This window comes from Helianthus annuus, chromosome 4 (assembly GCF_002127325.2).
Source record: "Helianthus annuus cultivar XRQ/B chromosome 4, HanXRQr2.0-SUNRISE, whole genome shotgun sequence".
Lineage (NCBI taxonomy): Eukaryota > Viridiplantae > Streptophyta > Magnoliopsida > Asterales > Asteraceae > Helianthus > Helianthus annuus.
The window spans coordinates 141,161,016-141,179,027 of NC_035436.2; the positions used below are offsets into that span (position 1 = coordinate 141,161,016).

General features: G+C 39.0%; 1 protein-coding gene across 1 annotated transcript; it reads right to left on the reverse strand.

Moving 5' to 3' along the window:
• Positions 1-11,153: 11,153 nt before the first annotated feature.
• On the reverse strand, positions 11,154-11,549 carry LOC110933614. Its single transcript, XM_022176828.1, has one exon. It carries the CDS (start codon positions 11,547-11,549, stop codon positions 11,154-11,156), a length of 396 nt encoding a protein of 131 aa, XP_022032520.1.
• Positions 11,550-18,012: the final 6,463 nt, after the last annotated feature.

The window sequence follows — 18,012 nt, forward strand, 5'->3', positions numbered from 1 at the left end:
TTTAGTGAAAAGCAGTTCAAGACGATTACCAGTATGTTTGTCCACTTAAACAAAATGCATGAACATTTCAAGTACCATTACCATATGATACGTTAAGGTAATTTTATTACTGATATACTAGTGTGTCCCACTTCAGGATATACCCCCGCGATCAAGGTATGCACAAAGATTCATCGTAGTAGGTGAGTATACTGAATTCATCCGTTTTGTTTTTCAATGATAGATAATTGGTGAACAGGTCAGTACCTCCGTACAGCAAAGAGACCAAAATATCTTATCGAGGGCTAAGACAGATACCATTTTTGGTACGAATTATGCATTTTGCGTTTTTTGAATGACTCTCTATGAGAGCTTCTTCATTTTCAAGGTTTTGGCATTTTTAGCTCTTTTAAGATATCCTGGGTGTGTTTAGGTCAGCATGTATCTGGATGCAGCAGAAGGACACCCCTGATATCCCTAAATGAAATAACAGTATAAAGACCCAAAACCTCATATTTTGGCAATCTATCAACACAAGATTTAAGGTCATTAAACCATACACCACTGATGTGTTCCCCACTCACATTCAGTTCATTTATGTTTATATCACATTGGTAAGTTGATTATTTCATGCTTTTTGCCTACTGGTACATCATATGATGAAGCTGCTATCACACTTAAGCAATTTTAGGTTCAATTTCAGTGTGACTGTCTAACTTGCTAATGTACTATCATTTCTTCTTTTTCACACAGTGATAACTCATTTTTTATTTTTGATTTTTTTTTACGTTTTTGATTTTTTTGATGTTTTTGTATTTTTGATTTTTAATTTATAACTTACTCCCCCTAAACACACGCACTAACTAAACTCTTTTTGGCTTAGGGAAATTTCTCCCCCTAAATTTTTGTTATTATGGAGTAAGTGTCAAAAACACAAATTTACAAACACAAACAGACTCCCACTTCAATCTGACAATAAGTTTTTCAATGTTAAAGTTTACTATAATCATCACTATCACTGTAGTAAATAGTTCGTTACCCATGTTAACCTACTATTCACCTCAGACGCTTTACAGGAACAACCACTGTCGAACACATCAACAGTCCTTCTTGGTCATCCTGCACATTCTCAACAACTCAGTTAGACTTAACAACCCAAACCTGACAGGTTTTGGGTTGACCATGTAAATCCGTATAAGATGCTTCTAACCAATATCCATCACACCTTACTGGTGTCTTGGATGTATTCCTCGTGCTTGAACAAGATTTATAATTTTCACTAGGTCTTCGATTGCGAGAGTTCCAATAAAATCTCGAATTTTCTGACCTTTGAAAATTATTATCTTGATACCATCTTCTCCCATTATCAAACCATGAATTTTGGAAAAATTTTGGATGTTGTTGAACATTTGAGTTACTAAAACCTCTATGTTCGTTTCTTCTTTTAAAATTGCGATTACTAGAAGTTTGGTATCGATTTTGATATCCAAAATTTCTATTTTGACTTTGAAACTGATTTGATTTACCATTAAAATGACTAAATTGTGTAGAATATGCTTCTTGGTCTATCAAATCGTCTTGATGTTGAAGTTTTAGACTGAAATCTTGGTTGATTATAATGACAATGTTGTTGAACATTAGTATTCAAACCAACCCTGTTCCCTTCCTTAACCTCATCAACTTTTTGCTTATTTTTCTTCAAAGGACAACAACTTGCCACGTGTCCTTTGTTGTGACATCTAAAGCAAGATTTTGTCTTATAATTTCTCTTTTTCTTAAATCTCTTTTTAAATGTTTTCTTCTTTTCCTTTTCAGTATCCTCATCCGATTTATGAGGTGTACTGTTAGATTCAACAGATTCTTTCAAAGATACTGGACTACTTGGCAAGTCCACAGCTATCGGATCCACTACAGCTGGTGTAGTAGGCACAAAATCAATTAACTCATTTTCATTAGGTAAAAAAGAGTAGTCTTGTTTTTTAGAAGATGAGGCTTTACTAAACCCCAAACCCTTTTTATCATTACTCTTTTTCAAACTTGCTTGAATTTGAGTCCTAACTAATGAAGATTTTCCAAAATTTTCTAACTTTCCTTTAAGTTCAACAATTTGGTCTTGTGCAACGGCCAATTCCCAGCACTTTTCAGAAAATTCATTAGTTTTATCTTTCACAGTTTCACGAGCCAAATCAATGATCTGTAACAGTTCATTGACTTTGCTTGTTAAACTGCTAATTTCCTGTTCATTTGATTTGAGTTTATTTAAAAAATCTGACTCTCGTTTAATCAAAAGAACATTTGCTCTTTTAATTTTTGCAATTCACCTAACTGAATTTTGTTTTGCTCCGATAGTCTGTCAACTTTTCCCTGTAGTTCAGTGCAATTATGACACGTATGACTTACAGGTTGTGATATTACCTTCACCTCTGTTGTAAGTTCATTCACACCATTCATGCACTTTGAAACCTCTGCAGCCTTCTTCTCAACATTCTCCTCATCTGCTTTCTTCTTCTCTTCTACACTTTGTCTAGATGAACTCTGGTAACGTTTTTCTAAAGCTTCCCACAGCTCATAAGAAGTCCCATAGTGCTTGATGGTATGTTTAATTCCCTCAGGCAATGACATCTTGATCACTGCTAAAGCTTTCTTCTCAGCATTTACCATGAGTTTCTTAGATTCATCCATCATCTCATAACAAATCACTTTAACTCTTCCGTCAACTCGTCGTGTGGCAGCAATGTACCCATCGCTCATACAATTCCACATTCTCGTATCTTCACTTTTCACAAATGCCTCAAACTCCTCTTTCCAGATAGTATATTCTTTGACGTTTTTCAGCTTTGGCCACTTTTTAACTTTCTCACCAACATTGTCCACTTTAACCATCTTTAAACGTGTTTTATCATAACCGTACTGATAAAACCGTACAAAATTTTTCTGAAAACTGTTTTTACTAAATTATACCGTTAGAATCGTCTCGAAAAAACGAACCCAATGATATATAATGTGGAAAACCCAATTCGGAATTTCCGGAGTCCTTTTTGTCCTAAAAATCAACCGAGTCCAACGGTGCAAACGGTTTCGGCAAATGAGCTACGGATCAAATTCTATTCATGAAAACGTTAATTCCTCTATGGGTATCTAATTCCTCCACAAAATAAATACTCCACCTTTTAATTCCTCTAGCTAATTATGCTGGTAAACCAAGTTAATTATGCTAGGTCAGGCTAATTATGCTGGTTAACCAAGTTAAATATGCTGATAGAGTAATTATAATTATGCTGGTAGAGGAATTATAATTATGCTGGTTTTTAAATTCGCTGGAATAAATATGCTAGCTGATCAAATTCGCTGGTTAATTATGTTAGCTTAATTTCGCTGGTTTAATTATGCTGGCAAATCAATTTCGCTGGTTAATTATGCTAGCTGATCAAATTCGCTGGTTAATAATTTCGCTAGCACGACGTCTAGTAACTTCGCCGATCACCGTAATAATGTCGCTAAGGACAATTAACACAGTTACCAAAGTCGCCTTTGGATTTTAATTTCACCGGTCACCGAGTTGCTAGGTCACAAGTTCGCTGGTCTATCAGTGTAGATGTTAAATTTGCTGCGAAATTGTTAATTATGCTAGAAAATTTTTGGAAACTTAATCTGATCGAATTTTCTGCAGATTTTCCAGATTCTTCTAACAATTTCCTGCAAAATCAAACAACCAAAATCAGTAAAATTTTGATAAAAATATGAAGAACACAACGAAGAACACGAAGAACAAATCTTCAAATCTTCAAGTTTTTCTTCAAATCTTCAAGTTTTTCTTCAAAATCTTCAACTTTCCTATAACCAAAACACTAAAAACAGCAAAATTAAATATGCAATAAGATCAAAATACCCAAAATTTTGAAAATCCCAAGAACTAAACTCCAAAATTTCGAAATTTTTCAAAACCCTAGTTTTCAGATTTTAAAATTTTCGAAAGTTTCTTCAGGTTTCTGCAGCCACCAATTCTAAACCGAGCTTCTTCAAGAGCCTAATGCTCTGATAACAATTGTAGGTCCCCTTGATGTATGGATCTTCACAGAATTGTCAATCCGATCAAGAGTGCGGAATCCTCTTGATCAGAATATAGCAGAAAACGTGTAGGATTAGAAACAACAATTCACTTTCAAACCGGGTTTCTATTGATTATCAATCATAAGGAATTACAATCAATCTAAACCCTAACAACCATTAAATTCGTCCAAGCTGTAACACTCTCACGAATTCTCACACACTCTGTTTTTGATTTGTGAGGTTTCTTGTGTTGTTTTCCCTTTTGACATGGAAGACATTTGTCTTCCACTTGAAACCTCTGCATTGGAACCCCTTTCACTAGCTCATGTTTAACAAGGTATTTCATTTTCCGATAGTGAATATGGGCCATGCGTCTGTGCCACAACATCGATTCAGCTTCAGATGCTTTTGATAGTAAACACGCCACTACAGCAGTCGGATCCTTAGCACCCATGTCCATGACATAAGTGTCATTTTTCCTTGGCGCTCGCATCACTATCCAATCGTCCGGTATCTCCAAACCTGGTTTCAACACTAATACTTCATTCTTGGTAAAATGGACCGAGTGACCCTTGTCGCAGACTTGTGACACGCTCATCAGATTGTGTTTAAGCTGCTCCACATAGTTCACTTTGTCCAGTGTGATCTTCCCATTGGTCACTTTCCCTTGTCCTGTAATTCTACCACCTTTAGCACACGCAAAATTCACATGTCCTCCATCATAATCTTCAAACTCAGTCAACAATCTCGCATCCCCCGTCATGTGCCTGGAGCAGCCACTATCAACATACCACAAGTTGATAATCCTCCTTAGCAGCTCCTGCACACACCAACCAAGAAATTAGTTAGACTGGGGGACCCAAGCCTTAATGTTCTTGGGTCGTCCAAATTCACCAACCACTGGAACATCCATCCAATATCCATTACTCCTAACTGGAGTCTTGGATCTCAGACCTGTTGATGGAATTTGATTTTGATTTCCACTAGGTCTTTGGTCCTGAGGGTTCCTAAATGTGTTTGGACTATTTGACCTTTGATTTTGATACCTTCAATTTTGATTCCAAGAAGCATTATTGTTGTAATTTCTAAAGCCATTGTTATAAAAAGTTCGACCACCATTATTTTGGTATCGATTTTGATATTGACCTTGACTTCTGAAATTATTTGAATTATGATTGTTCAATCTTGGTGAACTGCTTCTAGGTCTCTCATTTCTGCCTGGTGGAGATCTAGGCTGAAATCTTGGTTGATTTCTTTGAAAACGAGGAACTTGTGGAGTTCCTTTTTCAGCCTTATCTACACCAACAACAACATTTTCTGGTTGCTTAGGCGCTGACTTCTTTGGAGAGTTGGACTCTCTCACTTGCTTATCACCACTCTTCTCTGGTGACTTCTCTCTCTTCCTTTCACTCACTTGTGCTTCACTCTTTTTATTAGGACAGCAGCTTGCTACATGTCCTTTGGTATGACATTTGAAGCATGATCTCTTTTTCGAAGACTTCTTATCTGAAGCCTTTGAACTAGATTCAGGTTTTGATGATGATGCCTTAGAAGAATTTGGTTCAGTTTGCTTAGTTTTAGAATTTTCTTTGTTCTTGTTTTTAGCAAACTCTACATTAGATTCGTTTTCAATAACAACTGTTTCGTTTTTCATGTCACTTCCTTAAACAAAATTAATCTGTTTAACAACAGTTGGATTCTTATTCTTAGGATGTGAAGTTTTCTTTTTCAAAACTAGTTTGCTGTTATCATTCTTCTTAGCATCTTCATTCTCAGACTCATCACCTTGACTTGCTGTGGAACTACTTGGTGCTGTTGACATAAATTTGGTTAGCTCATCTTCATCAGGTAGGAATGAATAATCATGACTAAGAGGAGGTGGGACTTCATTATAGCCTTTGAATCCCAAACTACTCTTGTCATTACTCTTCTTTAACCCACTCATCATGTGTTTCATAACAAAAGTAGAGTCCATGAATTGACTTAATTTCTTTTCAAGTTCAACAATTTTGAGTTGTGCATCTGACAACTCTTTGCATTTTTCAGAAATCTCTTTTGTTTTCTCAGCCATCATTTCATGAGCTAAGTCTATGACTTGAAGCTTTTCATTTATTTTGCATGTTAAAGCTTCAATTTCACTTTCATACCCTTTTATCTTCTTCAAGTATGAAGTTTCGTTTCTTTTTGCGAAAAAAATTTGATTCTTTAATGTTAGACATTTCGCTTACCAAACTTTGGTTGTGTGTGGACAACCTGTCAACCTCACCCTGTAGTTCACGGCATTTCAAAGACACAGAATTAGACTTTACCTCTCCTATTTGTTTGTCAAGGTTGGCCATTAGAGCCGCAAGCTGAGCTTCCATTCTCTTGTATTTACCATCTTTTTCTTCAGCTTCCCTTTCATGGTCAGACTTTTTCTTTTCCTCTTCTGCATCTATTGTCTAATCACTCTTCTCTTCTCCAGCTTTATTCTCTATCTTCACCTCAGCATCCACTTTCACTTCAGCATCTCCCACAGCAGCTTCAACATCTTCAACTTGCACTATATTAGCCATGAATGCCTGAGTGGCATTCTCATTGTCTTCTAGATGAACACTCCAATCATAAGAACCTTCTCGTGCTGTAGAGATCAAAGCCTTTGAGCTAGAGTTGTTTGATGCATTCCTGTTGTTTGAACTCTAACTCGAATTATCTTGCTTTTGTTTCTAAAATTCCCTAGCGAAATGCCCATAACTTTGACAGTTAAAGCACCTCACTTTGGTCTTGTCGAACCCAACAGACCTCCCCACAAACTTCCTTCCTGTTCTGTTCATGAATCTCTTCACTCGCCTAGAAATCATGGCCATTTGCCATTGCAAATCCATCTCTTCCAAGTCATCAGGGTTAATCTGATCATAGTCTTCATCTAAAGTGGCAGGATCAGATATCTTCCCCTGAATATAGTTCTCATAAGAAGCAACGAATGAGGCAAGTAGAGCAAGATGTTCTTCAGCAGACTTCACACTCATTGGCATCGACTTAGCACTACTACTCTGCTTAGAAGCTGAGGTTTTCTTTTCTCCTGTTGATCCTCCTGAAGCAGCTACAAAACACACATCACCTTCCTCATTCACCGTAACCTGCTCATTATCACATGATAGAAACGCAGTAGCAGAGTCGCTAGAAGCGTTGTGAGATGAAGAAGATGTAAGCCCATTGTAAACCGCTGGATCTTGAACCTGATCATATCCAGTATCTTTCTTCTTCATACTGAGCTCATAAGCTCTCAGCTTTCCAACTACCTCTTCCAGGTCTTTTGTTTCATAATTTGCTTCACCCTTGATCATGAGAGTGTAGATATCCCACTTGGTAGGTAAGGCATCGAGCAGTTTTTCATTCTTCTCTACGTCAGTATAGCAATCGATCTCATAATTTTTCATTTCTGACATCAGATGGTAGTAACGAGTGATGATGTCTTCAAGTGACTCATGTTTCATGTACTTAAACACAGCAAACTGCATCTTCAGTAGATCAATCTTGTTCTTCTTAACATCTGCATTTCCTGCATATCGCTTCTCTAATGCATCCCACATATCTTTTGAATTGGTGTACTTCTTGAAAGTATGCTTGATGCTATCAGGTAACGACATCTTTATTGCAGCCAAGGCTCTCTTTTCAGCCTCATACATCTTTTGTCAGCCTCTTGCATGTTTACATAGGCTGTTCTACGTGGTCTGCCCTCAAAGTCATGTGTAGGGTTTGTGTACCCATCTTCAATGCATATCCACATGCGCGTGTCTTGAGATTCAACGAAGGATTGAAAACGGTCCTTCCATGTCAAGTAATTTTCCACCATCATCTTAGGTGGTTTGTTCGTAGTGCCAACCTCATGCTCCATCTTCAACAGCTCATTTAAAGTAGACATGTTTGACATTTTAACGTTGCAGACTGATAAAACCGTACAAAATATTTCCGAAAACAGTGGTTACCAAATTACACCGTTAGAATCGTCTCGAGAAGATCCAATGATATATAATGTCAAAAACTGAATTCGGGATTTTCCAGAGTCGAAAACAGTGATATATATGTAATTTTCTTGCTGGTTTGACATTTTTTTGTCCTAAATATCTAAGGAATCCAACGGTGTAGACGGTTTTGTCAAACGAGCTACGGATCACTTTCTATTTACGAAAACGTGAATTTTTTCTTACGCTTGCCAGAAAATGTTCCACCCTTTTAAATTTGCTGTTAATTTCGCTAGCCAATCAACTTTAATTTCGCTAATCAGTTAAGTTAGCTTCATGGTCAAGTTCACAAGTTCCCAGGTCAAATTTGCTAGTTAAGTTCGCTGGACAAATTCGCTGTCTGTTTTCGCTATTACGACGACCAGTATAGTCGCCAAAAACCGTAATATTTTCGCTGTGGAAAATTTTACGGTTACCAAAGTCGCCTTTGGATTTAACTTCGCCGGTAAATATGTTGGACAGTTTAATTTCGCAGGTCTTATAATTTCGCTGGTCTGCAAATTTGGAAACTTAGTCTTTTCGAAAATTCTGATTATTTTCCTGATTCTCCTAACAACTTCCTGCAAAATCGAAACAGCAAATCAGCAAACTTTTGATGAAATTTTGATGAACTTAATGAAGAACACGAAGAACAGTCTTCGAATCTTCAAGTTTCTCAGCCAAAATTCTTCAAAACAATCAACCAGAACAATCTCAAAAACTTGCAAAACAGCAAACAAACAAACCAGAATATCAAAACAGCCAAAAAATTTCGAAAATTTTATCAAACCAACAAGAAAATTTCGAAACCCTAATTGTCAGGTTTCAAAAAATTTCGAAATCACTCCCTTTTTCTGCCAATCACAAACCTGAATCGAGCCTTCAAGAGCCTAATGCTCTGATACCAATTGTAGGTCCCCTTGATGTATGGATCTTTCACAGAATTGTCAATCTAATCAAGAGTGCGGAATCCCCTTGATCAGAATATAGCAGAAAACGTGTAGGAACAGAAATCAGCAATTCACTTTCAAACCGGGTTTCTATTGATTATCAATCTCACAAGAATTACAATCAATCTAAACCCTAACCACTCAAATTTCGTCCAAGACTAGTCTCCCATGAAATTTCTCTCAAACTCTGTTTTGGCTGATTAACCTAAACCCTAAAGCCTAACCTTGTTTATATAACACAAGGTTTACAAGTTGGACTAGGGTTTCCTACATGAGCAAGCCCAATTCGTCCCCCTAGACCCAATGTGGGTTTAGTTTAGCCCAAACTCTATTATTTCACTATTACAAAGCTAAACCCGCTAACTGTCTATCTTTTAACTAATTACAAGATATCCAAAGACCAAATCTAAGCTGTTGTCACAAATATGCAGTTGTTGTCACAAATATGCACCAACAGTCTTGGATAGAACGAGGTACGAGTGAAATTTGTCAAAAGCAAAAACTACAGCTAAGAGTTCTTTCTCCGTGGTGGTGTAGTTCTCTTGAGCATCATTTAACGTTTTGCTCGCGTAGTATATGGGGTAGAAGTGCTTATCCTTTCTTTGTCCTAATACCGCTCCAACGGCATAGTCACTTGCATCGCACATGAGCTCAAACGGCAAGCTCCAGTCGGGCGAGATAAGAATAGGTGCACAAACAGGTTGTTCCTTCAAAAAGTTGAAGGCCTTAAGACACTCCTCTTCAAAGACGAATGGAACATCCTTCTCTAGAGGACGGGTCATAGGGCGAGTGATTTTTGAGAAATCCCTAATGAAGCGTCTATAGAACCCCGCATGACCTAGAAAACTCCGGATCAACTTAACACTAGTGGGTGGAGGTAACCTACTAATAGTATCTATTTTCGCACGATTTACCTCTATACCATCCCTAGAGATCTTGTGTCCTAACACAATACCTTCCGTCACCATGAAGTGACACTTCTCCCAATTTAGCATAAGCTTCGTCTCGACACACCGCTTCAACATCCTCTCGAAATTCTTCAAACACTCATCAAAAGAGTTACCATATACCGAAAAATCATCCATGAAAACCTCCATGGAACTCTCAGTCATATCCTGAAATATGGCAACCATGCACCGCTGAAAGGTAGTTGGAGCGTTACATATCCCAAATGGCATGCGTCGGTACGCATAGGTGCCATAGGGGCATGTGAAGGTGGTTTTATCCTGATCCTCTGGTGCGATGGGGATCTGGAAGTACCCGGAAAAACCATCGAGAAAACAATAAAATTGTTGACCCGCGAGACGCTCCAACATTTGATCGATGAAGGGCAATGGCAAGTGGTCTTTTCGGGTGGCATCATTCAACTTTCGGTAGTCGATGCACACGCGCCAACCTTTGACCCTACGAGAAGGGATAAGCTCATTCTCAGAATTCATGACAACGGTCATCCCTCCCTTCTTAGGGACAACCTGAGTGGGACTAACCCAAGACGAATCCGAGATGGGATATATCATCCCGGCATCTAGGAGTTTAAGAACCTCCTTCTTCACAACATCTTGCATTTTAAGGTTGAGGCGCCTTTGGGGTTGCACCACCGGCTTGTAATCATCCTCCATGAGTATCCGGTGGGTGCAATAAGAAGGGCTTATGCCCTTAATGTCGGACAACCTCCATGCAATGGCCTCTTTGTTGGCCTTCAACACCTCCAACAATCTCAACTTCTCTCCGTCTTCCAACTTTGATGATATAATAACGGGTAGCTCGGAAGCCTCCCCTAGAAAAGCATACTCTAGATGAGATGGAAGAATCTTAAGCTTTAAGGGTGGGAGTTGAGTGGTGTCATCACTAACGGCTAACACTTCAGGAATCAAAGGGACCCCCTCATCTTCAACTTCATCTACCCTCAACTTCGACTCCTCCTCTACCTTCTCTCCTCCTACTAAGTCGGCACCACTTATGTACTCTAAACAATGGTCGACACATGAGATGAATGAATTCAAGAAGTAGACGGAATGGCAAGGACCACTATAGTCATCGGAACCACTCGGGTGGTTCATGGAACGATCTATCTCAAAGGTGACTCTCTCCTCACCGACCACCAACCCTAAGGGTAATCTTACCATCATAAACATCTATGAGTGCTTTAGCGGTATGCAAGAATGGACGACTAAGTATAATAGGGACTCTCTCATCCGCTTCCATATCTTTGAATGACGAAATCGGCGGGAAAAACAAACTTGTCGACCTTAACAAGAAAATTCTCAACTATGCCCCTAGGGTATTTCACGGACCGATCGGCTAAGGATAATGTCATTCGGGTAGGTGAAAGCTCTCCTAAGTCTAACTTCTCGTAGAGAGAAAAGGGCATCAAATTGATGCTAGCACCTAGGTCGGCTAAGGCTCTAGTGTTGGTATTGCCGCCGAATAGACAAGGAATAGTAAAAATACCGGGATCGGTAAGCTTTTCCGGAAGCTTATTTAGAACAACGGCTGAGCACCCTCCATTCAATGGGACATTGGACAACTCTCCTAACTTCTCTTTGTTCCTAAGAAGGTCCTTCAAGAATTTCGCATATTTGGGCATCGATTGAAGTGCCTCAATGAAAGGTAGATTAATCTTCAATTGCTTGAAGATGTCTAAGAATTACCCGTATTCCCTTGAGTACTTTTGGTTCCTAAGAGGTGTAGGAAACGGGACTCGCGAAAGGTCTATGAGTGGGGAAAGTCTAACGTCTACGGGTGGTTTCTCTACCTTCTTCTCACCTTGAGACTCACCGGGCTGTGCGGTACTTGCTGGGCTTAGCCTCGGTTGCACTTTGCCAGGAGCCTCCATCTCGATCTCTTCGTCTACGATCTCCTCATCTTCCTCAACTACTCTCTCCTCAACTCTAGGGTTCCCTATGGTTTTGCCACTATGAGTGGTAATGGCTTTTGCATGGGCATTAGGGTTCGGTTGGGTGTTACCCGCAAACTGACCGGGTAATCTCTCCTCTAGTTTCCTACACATGTCACCTACGACCCTTTGAAGGTCTTGGAAGGAGGCTTGATGGTTCTTAAGCATAAGGTCATGTTCGTTAAGTGTCTTTTGGGTGGTTTGGTCCTTAACAATTAATTTGCTCATCATTGCCTCCATTCTCTCTAGACTACCCCCTAGATCATAACTTGGACCCTGAACTGGTTGAACCGGACTACTTGACCCCCCATCTTTGACATGCCCATTGAACCCCTTGTTGAACTGCCCATTTGAACCCCCACCAAAAAATGAACCTTGACCCCTATTTGGGTTTTGAGCTATTTGAAAACCAAGAAGGCCATTAGAGCAAAAATTATTATTATTATTAAAATTATTATTATTATTATTATTACGCCAACCCGAATTAAAATTATTATTACCAAACCCACTAGGTTGAGCTCTACCTTGACCCCCTCCCACCAAATCGACCTGCTCCTCACCAACTAGCAATGGACACGCATTCGTATCGTGACCCCCTCGGCAAAACTCACACTTATCTACCTTTCCCTTAATCTCCTTAAGCTCCCTAGTCACATTTTCCAACACAGCGGCTAAACTAGGATCCATGGTGACATGGTTCACCCCACGGGCGGGTGCACTAGTAGTGGTATTTGAATTACCACTTTGATATCGTTGATCGGCTCGCGACTAAGATTAAGATAGGGCAAATGCCTCGAAACGCTCTAAACACTCGGCAACAGTAAGAATACCCATCATATGACCTCCCGCATTAGTGTCAAAACGATCACGAGTCTCTTGGGTGAGACCATTATATAATTTTTCACAAAGGGCCCAATCAGAAAGACCGTACTTGGAGCAACGAGCACAAAGGTTTTGGAAACGCTCCCAAGCAAGGTAATAGGCGTCGGGCTCCATGCGGAAGGAGTGAATTTGGTCACGAAGACGTGAGGCTTTAGCGGGCAGGAAATACTTGTTCAAAAAGGCTTGACGAAGGCCCGCCCAAGTGCTAAAAGTAATGGTTGGCTGAGAGTCCAACCAAGTAGCCGCATGGCCGGCTAGTGAAACCGGGAAAAGCTGCAAGTAAGTAGCATCGTTTGGGGCTCCGTGAAGGCTAAAAGTAGCAAGTATGTGAGAGAAACAGTTTATATGGGCCGGGGCGCCCTCGTCCTCGCGGCCGTGGAACTGGATGCTATTGGTGATGGCTTGCATGGCATAAGATGGAATCTGCCATGAGTTTTCGCTAACTATGGGTGGAACGGTGATGGGTGAAGTAAGACCGGTGAAAATTTGGGTGGCTTGTTGATGGACGGTTTGTCTTGCGTTGGCCATGTGTTCTAAGTTTATGTTTTCTGTGGCGCTAGAGGTGCTAGAAGTGGGACTATCGGGTGGGGATACCTTAGGTGATGTTTTAGGTGAATGGGGTGGAGATGAAGGTGGGGTGGGTAACGGAGTGGAATCGAAATTAGGAAATTGAGAAGAGGATGAAATACTGACCTATGGGCCTTGACCCAATCGAGATGATGACTCTGTGACTGGCGGCTTCGGCGGTCCGTGCGAGCGCAGATGTGGCATCCACTACAAGCAAAAACCTAGATATGAGAAAAGCAAACACTAGTCACTAGGACTCAAAAACAAAAAGTAAAATTGAAAGACTCAAAACAAAACAAAACACGTAGCACGTATATGTCAATAAAGTCTATCAAAGCTAATGAACGCGATCGCTAAGAGTCCCCGGCAACGACGCCAAAAACTTAATGTGTGCTAAATAGACTATTAAAATTAACTAAATTAGACTCTCTAAGCTAGACACTAAAAAGCTTTAATTCTAGACTCGACCTAAAACCACACAATCGACAAGTGTACCGATCACTGTAGTATGACCTAAGGAAGTCCGGATATCGAACCACGAGACTCTATTAATCACGTAAACTAGACTCTAACGGACTCTGACAGACACGACTGAAACTGTTTAATTGTTTTTTTTGGGTGGGGGGGGGGTTTACGGAAAATCTAAGGAAATCTATTTAAACTAAATATTAAACTAAAACTAGACTAATACGAAATAAGGCAAAGGCTTTTCTTATATGCTGAACGAGACCACCTAGACTAGAATCCTGGATTGATTTTAAGAGATTACCGATTAAGTTAAATGCATGATTTATGGAACCGGGATCTTTTTATACTAAACCTATTAAGACACAAGCTAAGCCCCTCTACCCTTTTCGAGGTGAAACTTATGGCGCTACCTAGGCCTTTAATCCTACCGGTTATTAGGCGTCTTTCCAGTTGTCTAATTATTGTGTAAGTACCCTAATGTTGACCTACTCTTTTCCAATTGTAGATCTAGGGTAGTTTAGGCTTCTTAACTTGACTTGATAGACTAATAAACCGATGGGACAACTAAGGCACGACTTTTTCTAAAGACTGTCTAAAGCAATTCGCCGGGTAAGACCTATCAATAGCCCTGCACCTTCCAGCTATAAGGACTAGTAGAACACTAAAATCTAGCAAATCACTAACAATTACTTCTAGGGGTTATTTGCCAATTCTCCCTAAAGGTAAAAAACACACAGTCAAAGACCTAACATGAACCTATTCCGTAGCAGACAACCACCAAGATTCACATGAAGCAATTGATAATAATAAACCGGAGTAAAGTACGCATGGACATCAAACCAATAAACTAAACCTCTTACTAAACACAATCAACCCATAAAATACATGCAATTAACGAAAAAGGTTTAAACTTTATTCAATCCATTCATCATAGTCTAGGTGGCTTAAAAATTTAGCCGAGCATGTTAAGTAATGAAAATAAATCAAAGATGTTCAAGTAAGAATTCATGACAACGTGTTTCGAATGAAAGAAATCAACAACCAAGGAATTGGAAAACCCGAGCAAGTCTTCAATCCTTCGTCCCGAACTCGTACCACTAATTCGTATGCTTCAAGACCTTCAAAATTGCTCAATGAATACTCCCGAGATCGCCTATATTGCTCTCTATTCGTCACTAGGGTTTAATTGTGATTTCTTGGGATTATATACGAAACCCTAATCAGTTAACGGAGAATTCTCGTCATTTACCCCTGTCGCGTCGCGCGACGGGTTTGCTGCATCGAGGTCGCGTGACGCAGCCACTAGAAATTCCAGAAATTGTTATTTTAATCATGGCGCTACGCGACGACAATGTTGTTTAGCCATGGCGCGATACCACGACTTGTTTTCACAGCCTTGTGCATTTTTTTCTCCAGCTCTAGTATCCCAAAAATCTCTGAAATAATTCTAACTCTTTTCAACTTCTTTCCCAGCCTTCAATACTTAAATTTTTCAACGTTTTTAGCACAAACGACCTGGAAACACAATATTTCATCAAAGTATGCACATTCTAACGAAAACATAAATAAATATAACGAAAACTATACAAACTGTACACGAATAAAGGATGTATTTTGCAATACATCATTGGACAATATTGCCGGTTGTTTCTTGTACTATCTCTGGCCCGGATAGTTGTTTTTCTCCAATCTCTGCCCAACAGACTGGAGTTTGGCACTTTCGTTGATAAAGTGACTCGAATGGTGCAGCATTGATACTGGTATGATAGCTGTTATTGTAAGAAAATTCTTTTAATGGTAAGTGATCATCCCAATTACCTCCGAAATCTATTACACAAGCTCTAAGCATGTCTTCTATTGTCTGAATTGTCCTTTCGCTTTGTCCGTCCGTTTGAGGATGATAGGCAGTGCTTAGATTAAGCTTGGTTCCCATTGTTTTTTGGAAACTTGTCGAAAAATGAGAGGTAAAACGGCTATCTCTATCAGAAACAATTGATAAAGGAATTCAATGTAATGAAACTATTTCATTTACATACAACTTGGCTAGTTGTTCCATACTGAAAGTTTCCTTCATCGGTAGGAAATGAGCTGACTTGGTTAACCTGTCTACAATCACCCAAATTGTATCATTACCTTTTCTTGTCTTGGGTAATTTGGTAACAAAATCCATTGTTATCAACTCCCATTTCCAAATTGGCATCTCTAACTGTTGCAATAAACCTGAGAGTTTCTGATGTTCAGCTTTAACTTGCGAACAAGTTAGACACTTAGAAACATAAGCTGCTATACCCTTTTTCATTCCTATCCACCAAAAATTCTTTCTTAAGTCCTGATACATTTTATCACTTCCAGGATGCATCGTATACTTAGACTTATGGGCTTCTTCTAATATACGGTGGCGTAGGTTTCCTAATTTGGGTATCCACATCCTCCTCTTATGGAATCTCCAAATTCCATCCGTTCCTTGTTCTAATTCTTTAATCATTCCTTTCAATTTCTCAGTATCATCCTTGATTACTGATTCTTGTGCTTTTCTAATTTGTTCGTTTAAATCTACTTGTAGATTTAATTTAAGAGAACGTACTCTTTTTGGTTTTTCGTGATACTTAAGACATAAAGCATCAGCGACTACATTGGCCTTTCCTGCATGATACTGGATATTACAATCATAATCACTAAGTATCTCCATCCAGCATCTCTGTCTCATGTTTAACTCCTTTTGCCTGAAAACATACCTTAAACTCTTATGATCGGTGAAAATGGTAAACTTACTACTGTAAAGGTAATGTCTCCAAATCTTAAGGGCAAAAATTATGGCTCCTAATTCCAAATCATGGGTTGAATAATTCCCTTCATGATTCTTAAGCTGTCTAGATGCATAGGCTATAACCTTTTGATGTTGCATCAACACACATCCATAACCTAACTTAGAAGCGTCACAATAGACTACAAAGTCTTTAGCTCCTTTTGGTAACGCTAGTATGGGTGCGTTGGTTAATCTTTGCTTAAGAATTCTAAAGGCTTCTTCTTGTTTTGGTCCCCATTCAAACTTAATAGATTTACAGGTTAGGTTAGCTTAGTTAAGGGAATGGCTATTCTAGAAAAGTCTCGAATAAATCTTCTATAATAACCGGCCAATCCTAGGAAACTTCTAACCTCGGTTGATGACTCAGGGGTCTTCCATTTAGTAATTGCCTCAATCTTTGTGGGATCTACATGAATTCCTTCATGGTTGACTAAATGCCCAAGAAACTACACTTCTTCTAGCCAAAATTCACACTTCGAAAACTTTGCATAAAGCTTTTATTTTCTTAATAAACTTAGAAGTGCGTGCAAATGCTTTGCATGTTCCTCTTTGCTCTTAGAGTAAATGAGAATATCATCTATAAAGAAAATTATGAATTTATCCAAATATGGCTTACATATTCGGTTCATCATGTCTATAAATGCAGCTGGGGCATTGGTTAAACCAAATGGCATGACAGTAAATTCATAATAGCCATACCTTGTTCTAAAAGCGGTCTTAGGAATGTCCTCTTCCTGTACTTTTAACTGATGATATCCTGAACGTAAATCGATTTTAGAGAAAAATCGAGCTCCTTCCAACTTATCAAACAAGTCATCAATTCTTGGTAATGGGTACCGATTTTTAATTGTGACTTTGTTCAATTCATGGTAATCAATGCACATTTGCATTGACCCGTCTTTCTTTTTAACAGATAAGATCGGTGCTCCCCGTGGCGATGAGCTTGGCTGTATGAATCCTTCTCCAACAATTCATCCAATTGTTTCTTCAACTCTTGCATTTCTGTCGGAGCCAAATGGTAAGGTGCTTTGGCAATTGGTGCTGTTCCTGGTAGCAGATGAATTCGAAATTCGACTTCCCTATCTGGCGGTAGTCCTGGTAATTCTTTTAGAAATACATCTGGAAACTGGGATACTACTGGAATATCCTTCAGTTCTTTTCCTTTAGTGTTAGTGATTATGGAAATCAAATACACTAATGATCCCTTTTTTATATAACTAGCTGTTTTCATCACAGAGATGAATTTTGTGGATCTAGAGGGTTTATCTCCTTTAATTGTGATCTTTTCATTCTTTGGCGAATTTACTTGGATTGACTTTTGATCACATAGAATACTGGCTTTATTGGCTATTAACCAATCCATTCCTAATACAACATCAAATCCTGCCAGATTCATTGGATAAAGGTTTGAAATAAATTTTTGATTTAAAA